General features: G+C 28.1%; 2 protein-coding genes across 3 annotated transcripts; both read right to left on the bottom strand.

Annotated features, from left to right (window-relative positions):
- Positions 1-166: 166 nt before the first annotated feature.
- Positions 167-6,794, bottom strand: LOC126680247 (polygalacturonase QRT3). 2 transcript variants are annotated; one of them, XM_050375328.2, is made up of 3 exons: positions 6,530-6,794; positions 6,118-6,348; positions 167-1,294 (listed from the first exon to the last, which is right to left on the bottom strand). In XM_050375328.2, the coding sequence occupies exons 1-3, from the start codon at positions 6,695-6,697 to the stop codon at positions 200-202; spliced, it is 1,494 nt and encodes a 497-aa protein (XP_050231285.1). In that variant the 5' UTR covers positions 6,698-6,794; the 3' UTR covers positions 167-199. The 2 variants fall into 2 exon arrangements, with proteins under 2 accessions (XP_050231285.1, XP_050231287.1); XM_050375330.2 differs by having other exon boundaries at positions 6,118-6,345.
- A 7,621-nt stretch (positions 6,795-14,415) lies between these two features.
- Positions 14,416-17,345, bottom strand: LOC126683283 (polygalacturonase QRT3). The gene is made up of 3 exons (XM_050379131.2): positions 17,034-17,345; positions 16,340-16,585; positions 14,416-15,592 (listed from the first exon to the last, which is right to left on the bottom strand). Exons 1-3 carry the CDS (start codon positions 17,292-17,294, stop codon positions 14,591-14,593), a joined length of 1,509 nt encoding a protein of 502 aa, XP_050235088.1. The 5' UTR covers positions 17,295-17,345; the 3' UTR covers positions 14,416-14,590.
- Between the last annotated feature and the right edge of the window lie 964 nt (positions 17,346-18,309).

The following is an 18,309-nucleotide window of genomic DNA, read 5'->3' as shown; positions in this document are numbered from 1 at the left end:
AAAATTTGTGATTAATTCTTTATCTCCTTATTAATTGGTATGGTGGAGAAATTATCAAGTCCTTTTGCTATGTAAATCTTCTATTCTAACAATAATAATATTTAATGGGTAACTACTGAAAAAATTGGCAAAATGCGTATATGAGTTGAACTATCACACCATATAATAGGTTGAATAGAAAAATAACATTAATAAATGTTTACATAAAAATACTATCTTCTCCAATCAAATTAAATTGATCAACAACAACAGAAACCATCCCATTTACTTCTTTATCACTCTCTACAACCACCACATTATTTGACACATTTGTCACTCTATGACCAACTTGATGGTCACCACCAATATAATAAAATGAGTACTGAAAATGATTAATCTTATTTGGAAAAACCAAAACAGATGAAAAATCAGCTACCCATTTATTACTTCCATTTTTATTATTTCCTCCAATTGTTAATCTTCCAACACTTGATTTCAAGCTCATACCATTTACATTATTATGATCAATCACCACTTGATCAATATTACTAAACAACCCTTCAATTTTTACCATAGGAATCATATTCTTAGGGTTTCCATTAAACATATTATTTATTATATTTAACCCAGAAATTTTTCCATTTATAGATTTTAATACTAAATTTCCATCCCCTAAAAATAGTCCATTAGTGACATGAACTTGAATTGGATCTTCCATTACTATACTGTTATAATCTAAGTAACAATTATCTATCCTTGTTAGTGCTGCATTTTGTTTTACTAAAATTCCAATCCCACCCCAATATGTTGCTTTATTATAGCAATGTATGCCTGTTAAAATATTAGCCTGACCTCTTAATACGACACCAATGGCGGCGGAAAATATAGCGACATCTGTAATCGCATTGTCATTTCCAGCGACATCAATGGCCGTCGCTGAAAAGTCTTTCTCATCTTTATCTCCACCAACTGTAGAATGTTGCCCTAAGAAGCAGCTCGATATGAAGGTTTCATGGCCTCTTTGGATTAGAATTCCTTCTGTATTGAAATGGAGAAAGAAGCAGTTATGGATCCGAATTCTTACTGAATCGATTATAAGAAGTCCTCCGCCTTTGAACTTTGAATCGAAAAGGATGTCGCTGAAGGTAATGTCTTCGTAGTATATGCCTACACTTTGATCCTTAATGTCGTCGCTAAAACCATCAGAATGAGTGGAGTCTTTTTTGTCAAGTAGTTTTGAATTTGGTGACCATATTTCTATCAAATGTCTATCGTCAGGAAATGTATCCGATGCTCGTAAAGTTCCTCCTTTTACCTGATCAAAATGACATTGATTTACTATATCTAAATGTAATGCACGTACGCCTACTTAATGTATTACAACTGTTACTCATCCAATAGTCAAATAAAATATGAAAACTTAGCTGTATTTTAAACTTATAATTATGCAATGTTAAATAACTTTTAAACATTAGTTTGAATTCTTTTATGATTTTATTACTTTTTTGAAAGAAAAATATAGGGGCCAATTGAATTTCTTTTTGACAATCAGGAGTGTATTTTTTTTGGATGAATATTAATGGAGTGTTTATCTCATACACCTGCTGCGTCATGTCATTTTTACAACAAGCTAATGAGCATTTTTTATAAGAAATTTTTTAATTATTACTTTTTTTAATTATTAAATATTCCACATAGCTAACATATTATTGATTTATTGTATGAATAATATGACATAATAATTGTGTTGTATATTTTTCCTTTTACTGACATAAATTTTGATCAAACACCAGAGTGGAAACAATATACATTTTAAGAGACGGGTCATTGGAATTTTAGTAATTATTCCTTTCAAAAAATATACTTACTTTTTATAATATTTCATTTTTTTATTTTTTTTATTTTAATGTGATAAATGTTATTAGAAAGTTAAGCAAGAGTTAGCGAGAGGTAGAATTCAAATATTGTTAGATTCTATAAAGTTAGTGAATATATTTTATAATGTATCATAATAAAATGATACATATTTTTTTGGCTTAATAGCAAAAAGAATCTAAATTTTTCAATTTTTGCAATAATATCTAAATTACATGTTTTTGTTGCAATAATAGCCAAATTGCACTTTTTATGTAAAAAAAATTGAGTTTTTTTGCCACTTTTTGTGACTTTTAGTATATAACTAGTATAGCACCCTCGCGATGCTTCGGGATTAATATTTAAACTAAAATAACTAATAAAGGATTTTTAGAAATAAAAATTAATATTTTAATATTTTTATTGAAAAATTAGTATCTTAACTATAGTAGTTAAAAAGAAATAGTAATATTTATAATTCTATAATTAATGCTGGAAATATTATTCCAAAATAAGCAAAAATATTGATATATTGGACGCAATTAAAGAAAATGAAAATGTTGTAAGCGAAAACAAGAATTTTTTTTAATAAGTGACAAAAGAAATTGCTTGTGGAAAGATCTAAATGCACGATTTAACATTTTACTATCCAAAATTTATACCATTTAAGTTACCTTATTGGTATATAAAAAAAAGAGTTATACAAAGGCAAGATGAAGAATTGTTTTTTAATTTTTGGCGTCTGCAATTTTTAAAAAAATGACAATATAGTGTCTCAACAAAAATTTATATCAAAATAGTGTCTAAATTTATTAAATAATTTAAAATTAGTTGTTCCAGCCGGTTTCATTTCGGTAGCAGTAAAAACGTCGGTTAGTTACATATATATTTTTGTCACCTTATACATCATGTCATCTTTTTCTGATATAAACCGGCTGGAACAACTAACTTGTAATTATTTAACAATTTCATTTATCGATTTAATATAAATTTTTGTTACGATACCATGTTGTCATTTTTTTTTAAAAAAAATGATACCGAAAATTTATTGGTCCCCCTTTTTTAATACTGAAACAGTGACTACCTAATAAAAAAATTTAGAAATAATTAAAATATTTAGCAAGATAACAAATGGCATTAAAAGAATTCAGTTAGGGTAAATTTGTCAAGAAAGATATTAATAGGCATAAGACTTTTATTAATCATCAGTTATCTCTATATAATTATTATATATTTATTTTTATATAACTTTCTCACTAAATAATTAAATAATTAATATCAAAATATTTTTTTAAAAGTCTAGGACCAATAAAATACTACGTGGGATTCGAAATAGCATGTCATGTGGGACTCACAAAATTGTGCTTAATTTTCATAGGGGTAGTCACATGTTGACAAAAGATTTCAAATCCACGTACTAAACAAATAACAAAAAGAAATGGCAAGATTGTAATAAAAGATGAAATAAAACAATATGTTGGAACCCAAAAACACTGTTCAATGTACAGTGTTTTTGGGTTCTACTTTATACTATATATATTGATTATACATTAAAAATAATAATAGCTTAATATTTTGATTGAAAACAACAAATTTGTCCACTAATTTGGCTATTATTGCAACTAAAAATGCAATTTGACTATTAATGCAAAAGTTTAAAGATTTAGTTTAAATTGCAACAAGTCGTAAGGTTTGAGTATTTTTTACCATTAAGCCTAAATTTTTTAGGTAGAGAACATTATTAAGGATAATTTCATTTAACTATCAGGTACCTTTAAATACAAAAATCATGCCATACTTTTATGTAGGTGAGCATGATGATGAATCATATGAATCTTAGAGTTTAAGCTTTTTCTACTTATAAAGAATTAATAGACAATTATTGCGCATAATGTGAATGATTTGGGACTTTGTTGAGTGCAGAGAGTATATATATATATATATAAAGTATGAAACTTAAATGCATACTGAATTGGAAATGAGTTTACATTGAAGTTTCTATCTAACCCCCAACAACTATCTGTTTAGCAGTAAATATTTAATTTCACTTATTTTTTTTCAATAGATTCTCTTATGGAGAACCTTTTATAGGGAATTAATTTGTTGGAAAGAGGTAAGTGATTAAGTAAATTCAGACTAAGATTGTGTTTTTTGATAGTTTTTGAAGGACAAAGTTTAATGATGAATTATTAGTAGTACCCTACATGTAAATGCAATACTATATGTTAAAAATCACTCTATTTGTTTTTAATAAATTGTCCATTTGATAAAAATTGCTAATATTTGAAAAGTTTTTTTTTATTCAAAAAAAAAGGTCATTAGTTAATTAATATCTTGATTGATTACATGGAATATGCGAATATAAAGATATAAATTTTTCTTTATAATTAAACTACATACTTAGCGAGTTAGTAGAAAAAGTAAATTTCAAAATATATAGAAAAGGTCAAATATTTAGAAATAAATGTGTCTAGATTATAATAAAAAACTGAAAGAGTATATTTTGTCTATAATGTAATAAATAATTAAAAATTTATTAAATAGAAATATCAGTTAAATAAAATAAAATTAAAAATTAAAAGAACAATTAATATATTTATCTATCAATGAATTATATCTTTCATGGTAGGCAGTAATTCTATTAGATCATATTCTATTTCTTCTCATGTAAGTACCTTCTATCCGATTATCCAAAATTAACTGAATTTAAAAAATAATACAGCTGCAATAACTTCTTCTAAAATTAGTACAGAGGATGTAGTACTAATTAGAGGTGTGCAAAAACCGAACTGGGCCGAAAATAGCTGGTTCGGTTTAAATTTTTAATTTTTTTTAAATATTTTGGTTCAATTTGGTTTTGAGTGTTAGAAAACCGAAAAACCAAAAAAACTAATATATTTAAATTTATTGATATTTTTAAAAAAATGATACTACTTTCTTTTATATTTAAGCGTTAAAGTGTATAAAACATTACAATTTAATTTAAATTTAATTTTTAAAATATATAGTTTTTTTATAAATAAAATTTTAAGAAAATTATTTTATTTTTCTGTTTTGATAAAACCGGACCGACTTTTTTTATCAAAGTTTTAAATTCTTAAAAAACCGATCAGTTTTAATAATCCATTTTTGTATCGAACCGAAAAACAGTATACATACACCTAGTACTAATACTTTGCGATTTGCATGCATGAAAGGTAAAGAAATACAGCATAAAAGAAGACAAAAGTGACACGAACCCACATGCCAAGAACCAAAAAGTGACCTCAAAATCTTCAATATTGTTTCTTTGAAAAATGTTGCGTACGCGTGTCTTTAATTGTGGCTATGTTTCTGGTACAAATGAAATTGGAACAAAGGATCACTACGACACATGATCATCTAATTTAATTTATACTCTTTTAAACAACTAACCCCAAAACTCTTTAATTTTAGATCAAATAACTTATAATTATATTTTTAAAATGTGTAAAATATAAATCGGAGACGAGAAATGCAAAAAAGTAATTAGATATTTCCCTAATTATTGCAATATAATTATTGTAAATCTATTTTTTAAAATAAAAACATAAATTATGGGGTTATTTGATCCAAAAATAAAGAGTTTTGGGATTAATTGTTTAAAAAAATATAAATTGAATTAGATGACTCCGTGTCATAAGTTCAAGGGGCGCATTTCAATGAAATTGTATAGTGGTAATTATGTTCAAAATTGATTACTTGCCGGGATTATGTTGAAAATTATACAATGGAAGTTTTCTAGTTTATGTTGAAAATTTAATATAGGTAGGTAGATTCAAATTCAATAGTATTTTTAGTCTGATCTGCAAATTGGAATTCTGCTTCTTTAAGCAAATTTTGATTCTTTTCCAATAGACTTTATTGCTACTTTACTTTTATTAACACCATTCATCAGGTGAGTTCCTTTTGCCCTTTAAATGCTAGTCTTTTTATGAACTCAATTACGAAAAAAGCCATCATTTTAATTGTCATAAAATGACATAATTTTATATTAAAAAAATTATATATATATACAAAATAAATAGTTAAGAGATTATTTAAATACAAAAGATTTGTGAAGAATCAAGTGGAATAAAAATAAATAATACCTAAAATTGTGGAATGAATTTAGTCTATAGATCAAATTCGATCTTGAACTATTCAAATCAACTATTAAGTCATCAAGTTCTAACAAAGTCTAAATATCTTTATTTTCGGACTAAAAACTTTTCAGATTTACGTAAAAAAAAATAAGTTAAAAAAAATAAAAATAGATGGACTTACGACAATGTTGCCACCACCCTCAGCAGGAAATCTGAGTGGCTTGCTGATCTTGTAGTTTCCACCTTGCAAATCTACGACCACACCACCCAAGTCATTCACACCCGCCACCATTTCTAACCCATTTCCCATTTTAAACGCATCATCTAATGCATTCAACATCGCGTCGCTGCTCTCTTCTCTTCCACTTGGGTCCGCACCATACCCAATCGGATACAACACCCTTCCACTCTTCTAAATTTACAAAAACAAAATAAAAATTAGATTAAATAATCAACTAAATCAATATCGAAATGTTGGTATATTATTTTATCATTAGAGACGGAGAGCGTTTGTGTAGAAAAATAAAAACTATAACCTAGTCAAATGCTGCTTAGCGTTTATATCATTTGAGTTCTAGTATATAGTTAGTTACCTGTTTAGTTTCCGGCACGTCTTGGAGTAATGCTGGCAAATGTTGCTTTTGGAAATTTTGAAGCTTTGCATCCATTTCTCTTAGCTTCATTTGTTGTCTGGTTGAATAACAAAATGTTGGTCGTAGGAGAAGTAGTAAAACAAACCACATTGCTGAAAATAATCTCATTTTTTGATTTAGTTTTTGTTTTTGTTAAAATATTTTTAGAGTTTATAGAGAGGGAGAGATAGAGAGGGAGAGATATTGGGGGAGGAATGGGTTTATGGTTCTTGGGCCACTCTCACTCAACTTATATGGAAATATATGTGTTCCACCTAAAAGCTAACACATTGCTCAACTAAATTTACTAAACAAGAAAATCACTTTTAATTTACTTTACAAATATACTCAAACGTCACGACACTCCCCCATACAAATTTAATTTTTATTTTTTTATTCAATTGCATTTGATTTTTAATTATTTTATCTACTTCAAACTCAATCTTTCTAAATAAATTTGGGGAAGTTGAGAATTCCACATGACTTTAATAATTTATGTATATCAAATTCTAACTCATTAATTTTATTGGTTTGGAAATTAGTGGATTTAACTAGTTCAATCAGACATCAACATACAATCCAACTCCAAAGAGAAAATATTGATTTGTTTTTGGCCAAACCCATTTAGAGGTCCATGTACTTTACATTTTTTTTTTCGAATGTCCTTATAGTTCATTTTTGTATTATCTGATGGCTCTATTTACCTATTTTTTGTTTTTCAGTTTCTTTTTGAGTTTTTTCCAGTATTTTTATGCGATTGAAGGAAATAAAAATTGTAAGTAGATGTACTGAAAAAGAATCTGAAAATTAAAAATAGATAAGTAGAGGATCAGATAATACAAAAATGAAGCATAAGAACCTTCAGAAAAAAGTGTAAAGTGCAGGGACCTCTAAATGGATTAATTTTTTTTTTTTAAAAAAAAACAGAAATTTTCACTAATCAATAATGAAATAGTCAGCCATGATATATCGTAGAATATCTTGAGGGACATATCTCCTTCAAGATTGACTAGTAAAACCACCTCCTACAGCTTCTTTTGTTAAAAAAATGTGCTGGCATAGTCATCTTCCTATTAGCATGAACGAAACTAAGGCGTCAATTATCTGTAAGCAAAGAAAAACAATCACAGACTATTAAACTAACATTTTTACAATAACATATTTTTGTTGTTGAAGGTTTCCACTATAATTTTTAAATCAGAAGTGACTCTAAAGAGAGTAAGATTTTTTTTTCATCGCCAAGGTAACTCCATCTCCGATAGCAACATCCTTGCCCACTGCAATGTCTGCATTCCAATTGTTGATTATTAGATTAATGCAAGAATTACAGCTTCCAAAACCTATTGATTTTAGGCTTAATTACTTAAAAACCACCCACCTTATAACTTTTTTTCATTTATACCATGACCTAGGAAAATTTTCAATTGTACCCTATTTTTTATTTTTATGTTTCATCTCTACGCTAATGAGTTGAATTGACCTATTTTTTTTTTAAAAAAGTTTAAATTAGTCTTTCATTTTAATCTATATTCTAATAAAACGTTAATGTTAATCATTTATGTGTCTTGTTTTTAATATTTTCATCTTTAAATTGATTAAATTATCAAAAAAATTACTCTTGGGGTACAAACGAAACAGAAAAATCGAAAATAGGGTACAATTGAAAATTTTCCTAGGTCGTGGTATAAATGAAAAAAAATTACAAGGTGGGTGGTTTTTAAGTAATTAGGCCTTGATTTTAATGAATATTAGAAATTAGAAATCCAGCGATTGTTGATTCACAAAGAATATTGAATACGAAAAAAACAGAATATTCTCTAACAAATTTTATTAAATCAACATCAGCCTCTACATAGTTGAATGTTTATATATTTATAAAAAAATACTAAAATTTTAACTTTGTACCGAAAAGAAAATCATAACAAAAAGACTAATAGTCTGAAAAAAGGTCCACCTTTTAACCCCTTTTTGTTTGCACCTAACATTGTAAAATCACCGATTAGACCTAAATTCGCACATTCCACTTTTAATTGCACCCTCAAACATCAAAATCCACACCTTTTGATTTCAATTACCCCCTCAAACATCAAATTGACGTCTTTTCAATATTTCATATTTTAACAAATATACTAAGTAGTTCTTTATGATGTAATTAGAAAAAAACCTCTTCCCTAATCAAAATTAAAAATATTTCTTATCTAATTAACAAAATTAGAAAATATAAAAAATTCATTTCCAGCTTAAAATAATCAAACCTTCCGACGAATCTGATCTGATTCTTTCTGTCTTTCATGGGAGGAAGACGAGATGACTGTCTTTCTCCCATGGAAGACGAGAATCAGATCTGGTTCGTCTTCCGACAAACCAAATTTGATTCTATTTTTTGAAACGACACGACGTTTTTATTATATATATATATATATATATTTAATAACTTAATCAAATTTAATTAATTAGAGGGCGGAATGGAGGCAATAGTTCAAAGAAATATGACAGTTTTTAGTTTTTTAATAAAATTTAAAATATTAATAATTTATATAGAAATTAATTAAGATTTAATATAATACGAAGGTGGAGAATTTTTTTTAATTATTTAATAAATTGATATTTTTTTATTAATTATCTATAGACGATATATTTTAATTAGTCTTGCGCAGTGTTGGTCAAAATCCGCAAGCGTATGGATGCCAACTCATAATATAAACTGTGAAGTCTTAATATCGTACCCATAGGGAAAGCTACTAGATACACCCAATAAAAATACTCAATTTGGATAGCAAATAGAATATTTAAAGAAAGTGATTAAACTAAATAAACTAAATAAACAACTAAAGCTGAAACTGAAATGAAAATAAACTATATGAGAAGCAAATCAGGGATTATTAACTATACTTATGCTATTCAACAAATCAGTTATAAATTTAGTTGTTTTAACTGCAGTTCGGGCTATTAGAAACCATCTGTATCGCTCTCTCAAGTCGCTACATGCAAAAACGCACACACATCAACTAATAGGCGAATCACTCACTCTCGTGTTATAATCCACCTATTTAACTAATTGAATGACGTTTATTAAGCAAACCCTACGAACACATATTCATTAATTCACTCTCGCGTAGTTAATTCCTACATTGCTAATTGTTATGGTTTATTTTAATTTAACTCTTTCGAGTCAAAATCAAAATACAAGACAATAGTTTAAGTGATCAAATTAAACTAAGTATTAAAAACAACAATTAACATGCAACTTAAACACTAATCCATAAACCCAATTTAATTAAATAAACATAGTTCAGTCAATAATCTCCAATTAAGGCTTTAGTTACGTATAATCGTAGAAAAATCAACATATAATAATAAGGAATTCATAGTCCTAAAGGTTACAATAATCAATGATCTCTCGAAAATCACTGTACCTTTGTCGCTTGATTCCCAATACAATAATGCAGAATAATCCAAAAATTAATAGTAAATGATGAACAAGAACTAACGCTAAGTTGATCCTAAAGTTTAGGTCTAAAAACAATTGCGTGAACCCTAATTTGATATTTAAACTGCTATATATACGTCTTCCGCCTCAACTACTGACTTTAGGTCGAGTTTTGGTGAAAACCCAAAAACGCCCTTGAATTTGGTGGAGATCGGTGACATGTCGAGACATTTTTGTCCAATTTTCTCGAGTTTATACCGACGTGTGCGCCTGCACACTGAACATACGCGCCCGCACAGGTTATCTTGGGAAGGTGTGCGCCCGCACAGCTATCTTGTGCTCCTGCACATGATGGTTTGAAGCAAGTGTGAGCCCGCACACATGACTTGTGCACCCGCGCACCTATCTTCTGCGCCTCCACATGATGGTTTTGAAGCAGGTGTGCGCCTGCACACTGCTATCCAGACTCAGAATTTCGCTTTTCGATCCTGCAACTCAGCTCTAATTCATTCTGATATCCAGCAGCTTCTGAATTTCACTAATTAAACTCGGATTTCCGTAATATACGCACATTTATCCTGAAAAGCTCATAATGATAATAAAATGACAAAACAGCTTAAAACATATAAAAACGTGCAAATATCGAATCATAAACACACCTAATTATAGGAGTATTTCTACTCCTATCACGCAGTCAAGTCGGCGAGGTCGAAGGAAGGCGGATGTGAATTTTTATAATGTAATTATATTTATTTTTATTAAATAAACATATCATTACTAAGTTTTAAGTTTTTTTGGAAGAAGAGTTTTTTATTTTCATTATAACATTACGCGCTATTTATAATATATGTTAAAATATAGAGTATTAATTTGAACGTTTTTTCAAGTGAAAAGAGATCATTTTGATACTTGAGGGTGCAATTAAAAAAGTGAAAGGTGTAAATTTGGATAAAATTGGCGATTTTATAATACTAGTTTCGCATTACGTGCTATGCACATGGCTCGTAACGTATCTCGTCAATGTACATAGTAAATTTATTATAATTATATCAATTTTTTTTATATATAATTAATATTAAATTAGTTAAGAATTTTTATAAAAGTAAATATAATATATTCGGTTATTAATTTTTTTTCCATACTGGATTTTTTTTTTTGGTTTTATAATAACCATAATTAAAAATTAACTTAATTTTATTAATAATATCTTTAAAAATAATAAGATGGAAATTTAAATAATAATATATTGACCAAATACAGTATTTTGATTTTGTAGTTAAATCAAACTAAAAGATAGGTATTCCTACTAATTTGGAGACAATTTAGTTATTTTTACATATTAAAAACTAAATTGGAGATAATTTAGCTATCAATTCTAATTAGAACTTTAATTATAATATTGATTAATTAAAAAACTAATTAGTTAATGACTATAAAATCTTTATTAATAATAAACTGAAATTCAGAGCTTAGTCCTACCTCGGTGTTGCTCTGTTTGTTATGTGATTGTTATAGCTTATTGAAAACCTTACAAGATGTAAAGGTTATTTTTATATACCGTTCTGCAAATCGTGTTGCTCATATTCTTGCTAGGGCCACGCATTCTATGCCAGGGCGTAGGATTTGGATGGCTGAACCTCCGCATTTTTTGCGTGATATTTTATTACCCGATTTTCATTAATATAATTTCTTCTGATTGTCAAAAAAAAAAACTGAAAATGATTATTCAGTAAATTTGTCTGTCCTCCCCCTCTCTCCAATCCGTGCTTTTATATATAATATAGATTAAGGTGTAAATACAAAGGAGCTGAAAGGTGAAGTTTTTTTCGAAGATTAGCTAACGAAAACTAATAACATTAAATAATACTATTTAAATATATTAAAATGCAATGCAATCCCTAAGGCTTAAACGAACGAATCTGGCCCAAAGTTATTGGGCTCATTAGCAATGCTGATGGGGAATGAGTCTTACTTATGGACATTGTTTCTACTCAAATTACAGATTCTTACACTTTTTATATCCTTGCAGATTTTGAAAAATATTATAATTCAGAATTCTCAATCTAATTTTCTATAAATTACATATCCACGTCATTCGAATGATCCATTTTTTGCAAAAAAATTAAAGCACCACAAGCTACAAAAGGACTAGCAATAGCTCGATCGATGCGGAATATCAACGACAACAAAACACGGGCTTTTAGTTGTTTTTTCAGTCAGGGGTGTGGTAAAAGACAAAAATAAATTCCTTTTATTTATATTTATACACAATTATATTAAAAAAATTAATGACAGTGTATATATGTATCTATATCTATCTATCTATAACTATCTTATATGTGGGAAGGGGAGGGGGGGGGGGACAGGCAAATTTACGATATTAGTCTTTAATAATTAAAAGATTTACGATATTAAGTTCCAATCTAATTCTAATATAATAATATAAATTAATATAATACTGACTATATTAAAAAAATAGTATTAATGATTATTGGATAGAGGCGAAAGACTTTCCCTGAATTGACAATTGATGAGTCCTTTTGAGTGTCAAATTCTTTGTTCATCATTTTCACAATAAAATAGGAACATCCCAATTATCTCTACCGGAGTTAATAAATTAGATTTATTTATAAAAAGATATAATAATATTTAAATAGGTAAAAAGTTAAGTAAATTTTTTTCTTTCTAAAAAGCTAAAATATTTATTAGTAATTTAGTAAAAAGTTAACCATAAAAAAAAAGTAAAAGTTCAATTCTAATTAAAGTGAAAATCTAGAATAACGGCATAATTACGTCAATAATTATAGATAATCATCAATAATTATAGATAATCATCAATAATTATAGATAATCAATTCAACAATTGTAAGTTTAAGTGTCATAATAAAACGAAAGTATAATGTTCAAATTAAAATGAATATGAAGTTGACCAGGACTCTTAGTTTTATTTAGAAATACAAATTACACACTGAATATAAAATATAGTAATATTTACTATAGACAGAGAGTAAAAACAATTATACTTATTTTACTTCTTGATTTACAATTGCAAATAACTCCATTTTATCCGGATAGGCAAGTTTAATTGCAATATTTTTCTAAAATTTACATTTTAATAGTTATTTACAAAATATAATAAATGTATACATTGGGTCAAGTAATTTGGTGTTATAAAAATATATTTAAATATTACGAATTAATTATTTAAATTTATTCAATTTAACTCTTTATAATACATTATAAATTTATTAAAAATTAATAATAAAAGAATTTGTCGGGTCAATTATTCGCCAATATAATTTATTAACTAACAATTTTTATTTTTTTATTATTATTAAATATAGAGCTAATGTCAAAAAAAATCACGAACTTTACATATTTTTTCATTTTAATCACGCATTTTAAATTTTCTCATTTTTATGCACGAACTACCACTTTTCTCCAATTCATGCACGGTACTGAGGTGACACCCATTCATTGTGTAAAATGAATTACATCCCAGCGAATTGTACAAATGAAGCCGTAACACCTTAGCACCATGCATAAATTTGAGAAAAAATGGTAGTTCGTGCATGAAAATGAGAAAATTTAAACTGCATTATTAAAATGACAAAACGTGTAAAGTTGGTAATTTTTTATGATATTAATCTTTAAATATATAACGGGTCATATGGATATCGCTCACGTGCGTAGCACGTGGCGAAAAACTAGTACTATATATAAAAGCACGGATGGGGGGGGGGGGGGACATGCAAATTTACTGAATAATCCTTTTCAGTTTAGTATTAAATAAAGGTTTTATAGTCATTATCTAATTATTAATTATTTAATTAATCACTATTGTAATTAAAGTCCTAATTAGAATAGGTAGCTAACTTATCTCCAATTTAGTTTTAATATGTAAAAAATAACTAAATTGTCTCCAAATTAGTAGGAATACCTATCTTTTAGTTTGATTGAACTACAAAATTAAAATACTGTATTTGGTCAATATATTAATATTTAAATTTCTATCTTATTATTATTTTTAAAGATATTATTAATAAAATAAAATTAATTATTTAATTATGGTTATTATAAAATCAAAAGAAGAATAAATTCAGTATGGAACAAATTTAATAACCGAATATATTATATTTACTTTTACAAAAATTCTTAATTAATTTAATATTAATTATAAATAAAAAATTGATATAATTATAATAAATTTATTAATATATTCATTGACGTGTTACGTTACGAGCCACGTGCATAGCACGTAATGCGAAATTAGAATATATAAAAGTATATCAAATGAGTATTTTGACCATTTAATTTTTTGATTTCTGGACTACTAACAAAGCCAAAAAATAATAATTAATAAATATAGTGATATAATTTGACATTAAAAAGATAAATCGAAAGACAGATATCCCCATAATGAATTTGCTACTACGTGTATATTTAAATAATTGCAATCTATATGTTGCTTTCTATAATTAAATATACTTCTCATCAATGTATTTAAAGGGAAAAAAAGAGAGGCATCAACTCCCTCTAGTATACACAACTGTTCACTCATATGTTTATAATCCAAACTCCATAAATCATCTTTAATTTGTTGATCCTTGATTCACCGTAACGAAAACCCTCGCAAGCACCGGGGAATCCGACTGGATCATAACCCGGTTTTTATCAACACTTCGTAGAGCATGGTTAGAAAAATAGCTAGTATTTTCATTTAGCAATGTATACTGAACATGGTTAATAAGGTTAGGGAATAGTAAGATTGGATTAAAATCAAATGTCCAAGATATCCCATTTCCTTGAACAGACTGCCTGGCAATCGTTGCCTTTAATTCCATCCCTCGAACGATATTCCGATCCACCACAATTTGATCGATATCATTGAAACGACCACTCGATTCATCCAATTGAACAATGTCAATCCCCTTATTGCTCCCCGAAAACATGTTATCGACAATATTAATCCCTTTAGCGATCCCATTTATCGATTTCAATAGAATGAATCCATCGCCAAGAAAAAAACTATTAGTAATGGTAAGTTGATTAGGGTCTTCAGCAATAATTCCATTGTAATCTAAATAACAATTCACAATCCTTGTTTGTGTCAGATTAGGCAATTTTAAATAAATTCCCGTACCACCGAAACCCGTAGCCTTATTGTAACAATGTACCCCGGAAAGTGTGTTACCCTGACCCGAGATCATCACTCCGATGGAAGCTGAAAATATCACCACATCGGTAAGAGCATTATCATTTCCCATTAGGTTAACTCCCGTGCCCGAAAAGTTTCTTTCACCCGGATCGCCTCCGGCTGTAATGTGTTGACCGATAAATGTGTTACGGATGTAGGTCTCGTGACCTCGTTGGACTAATATTCCGTCCGTGTTGAAATGTGAAATGTAACAATTGTCAATATTAGTTCTAAGTGAATTTATAACTGAAATGCCTCCACCTCTGAAATTGCAATCAATCATCAAGTCTTTAAGGGTAAAAAATTCATAGTTATAGGAAGTTGATGATGCTGATAATTCAATTAGATATCCATCTGTTGGAAAATTATCTGATGCTTGTAATGTCCCACCGCTAATCTGCTCAATCACATACCAAAAAATAAGTAACAAACTACACTTTTTAGTAAAAACTATTAAATTAAATTCATTTAGGTTCTCACTTGGACCGATCCAATGCAAGTTTTTGGAAAATAAGGAAACAAATTGATAGTTAGGAAAAGGATAAGAAATTATCCAATTAAGAGCTGCCACATAAGATTAATTAGGTTTTGATCTCCAACAAATTGCTACTAGTATTTTCTAAGTCCATATCAGAATTAGAAAATCTCATTGATTAGTACTACTATAGGAAATTTCAAAGTAGCATATGACACACGAGTTGGTGAATTTCTTACACCATTTCATATTTATGTCCTGCCACGTGCACTAAATTTTATAATAATATTATCTATTACTTTATATTTGTATATGCATATATAATTAATAGTTCCATTTCAACAATGCCGGTGACCTATATAATTTATTCAATTATTTTAAATAAAACATACACTAAAATTTCCAAATCTAATGTCTTAAATTTCGGCCACATATTTAATTAAGTTTAATTTACTTAATTATTTTAAATAAAACGAACATGAAAACCGCGAAATTTTATGTACATTTTAAACTTTTCTATTTTGGAAAATAATGGCTAAGTGATGAAAGATAAAAGCTATTCTATGATTAAATAAAAAAACTAATTTCCAAATAATGAATCTGAAATTAAGTAGAGAACTATTGAACTAAAAAAGGAAAAATTAGTTAAGAAGTAAGAATAGAGAGTACCATAAGGTTGCCTGCCCTGAGAAGAGGCATACGAAGAGGTCTAGAAATCAAGAAAATGCCACCTTCAAGAGAAATGTGAGTTCCTCCAAGATTATTTATTCCTTCCATTAAAGACCCTTCTCTGCCTGAACCCTCAAATGCCGATCCTATTGCTCTCAAAAGTGCCTCTGTGCTATCATTTTTGCCCGTTGGATCTGCTCCAAATGTTGTCACTTGTATCACTCTTGAACGTGATGGGTAATTTCCCTGTCAAATGGTAATTACGAGAGTTTAAAAAGCTACGTAAAAAAACTTACGTACTAATATGTCTCCGGCAGAAGCGTAGTTCGAGAATAAAAATGTAAAAGCGAAAAACGTTAAAATGAAAATTGACCAAATGATATTATTTGTATAATAAGAATATGTTATATATATAGTTTTTGAAAATGAAAATGAAATATCAAACCAACGAGCTGTATCTGAAATGGTAATGGAAACCACAAAAATTATAGGTCATAAATATACAGTCTAGAGAATTTCATGAGCGATTTTATAAACAAAATCTAGACGTTGAAATGTAAAACTCGATAAATTTATGTGCTAACATGTTCAAACAAGAAAGTTTTGTATTTGAAGTGATCTCATTCTTTCATGTAATCTACAAAAGATAGTAAGAAAGAAAATCATAAAGAGAATCAAGAAACTGAAGTAGTACCTCTGGTGAAGGAGGTGGAGCAAAAATGGTAGGAGAAGGAGCCGGAGAAGGCGCCGGAGATGAAGCCAATTCGCGGCGGATTAAAGAAGACTTAAGAGCTTGCATCTTTTTCATTTGTTCATAGTAACTACCACTAGAGAAATGATGATCAAATGATGGATTACTAAGTCCATTAACATGAATAAAACAAGAAAATCCCACAAAAATCATCAACAAAACAAGAGATTTAATTCTTTGCATTTTTGCTTCCCTAGCTCTCATATTTTCCTCTAATTTGCTCTTCAATGTTGATGAAAGAGTTAGAGAGAAGTTGTTAAGGTAATAAACCAAACCATTTTTATTTATATATATACATAATAATAGCTAAAGAAAAAAGATGAAAGAAAAAGAAACTAGGACATGGAAAGAAAAGGAGCTAACTAAGAATTCATAAGAAAAAGGAATAATAATGTTTTAAAACTGACTCATACAAGAAGCACCTTTGGTTTATTCTTGCCTTTTTTTGTTGGCTTTTCTTTCTTTGATGGATTGTTGATTTAGTTTTTCTTGTTTGTGAAACAAAAGTAAGCATGTTATATGCAATATATATTACCAACTTCTTACTTTGGGGGCCTTTTCAAGTTTGACATTATGTAAAAGTTCTTTTTTTCTTTGGTAAAAAGTATTCTATGGCAGTTGAGCCTTGAAGGCAATTTCTTCTAAACAATTATTTTTACTTCATTTTCACACTTCTAGATTTCAAAAGAAAAGTGATAAATTCATTTAATTATTACCTTTTAAAACAAACCTATTAAATTTTTTGATATCAGAAAAGATTTTGCGAAATAAAAAATTTAGCATAAAAATTAATTATATTAGCAAAATCAATTGAAAGATTTAATTGATATAAATAAAATAAAGTCTAGTTTGTTTAATTATTTTTTGTCTAAATTATTCGAAATATGAATAAAATTTGATAAAAGATAAATCAGTATATTTTTAAGGATTATTATAATAAAAACTCACAAACTTTACACGTTTTCTCATTTTAATCACGCCGTTTAAAAATCGTCATTTTCATACACGAACTACCAATTTTTCTCAAATCCATACACCGTTCAAACATCCGGTGAAAATTGCTGAGTTGGCAACCGGATAGTGACACGTCATAACGAATCAAATAGTGATACGTCAAGAATTTTTGCCGGATTTTTGAACGGTATATGGATTTGAGAAAAATTGATAGTTGATGTATGAAAATGACAAACTTTTAAACAGCGTGATTAAAATAAAAAAT

This window comes from Mercurialis annua, linkage group LG5, assembly GCF_937616625.2.
Source record: "Mercurialis annua linkage group LG5, ddMerAnnu1.2, whole genome shotgun sequence".
Classification (NCBI taxonomy): domain Eukaryota; kingdom Viridiplantae; phylum Streptophyta; class Magnoliopsida; order Malpighiales; family Euphorbiaceae; genus Mercurialis; species Mercurialis annua.
This window is presented reverse-complemented; position numbering and strand designations above follow the sequence as displayed.

Coding starts and splice junctions, on each gene's coding strand:
- LOC126680247 (XM_050375328.2), bottom strand. CDS start 6,697: ATGAGATTATTTTCAGCAATGTGGTTTGTTTTACTACTTCTCCTACGA. Junction 6,349..6,529: donor ACGTGCCGGAAACTAAACAG/GTAACTAACTAT, acceptor TTGTAAATTTAG/AAGAGTGGAAGGGTGTTGTA. Junction 1,295..6,117: donor AGGGTGGTGGCAACATTGTC/GTAAGTCCATCT, acceptor CATTTTGATCAG/GTAAAAGGAGGAACTTTACG.
- LOC126683283 (XM_050379131.2), bottom strand. CDS start 17,294: ATGAGAGCTAGGGAAGCAAAAATGCAAAGAATTAAATCTCTTGTTTTG. Junction 16,586..17,033: donor CTCCACCTCCTTCACCAGAG/GTACTACTTCAG, acceptor ACCATTTGACAG/GGAAATTACCCATCACGTTC. Junction 15,593..16,339: donor TCAGGGCAGGCAACCTTATG/GTACTCTCTATT, acceptor GTGATTGAGCAG/ATTAGCGGTGGGACATTACA.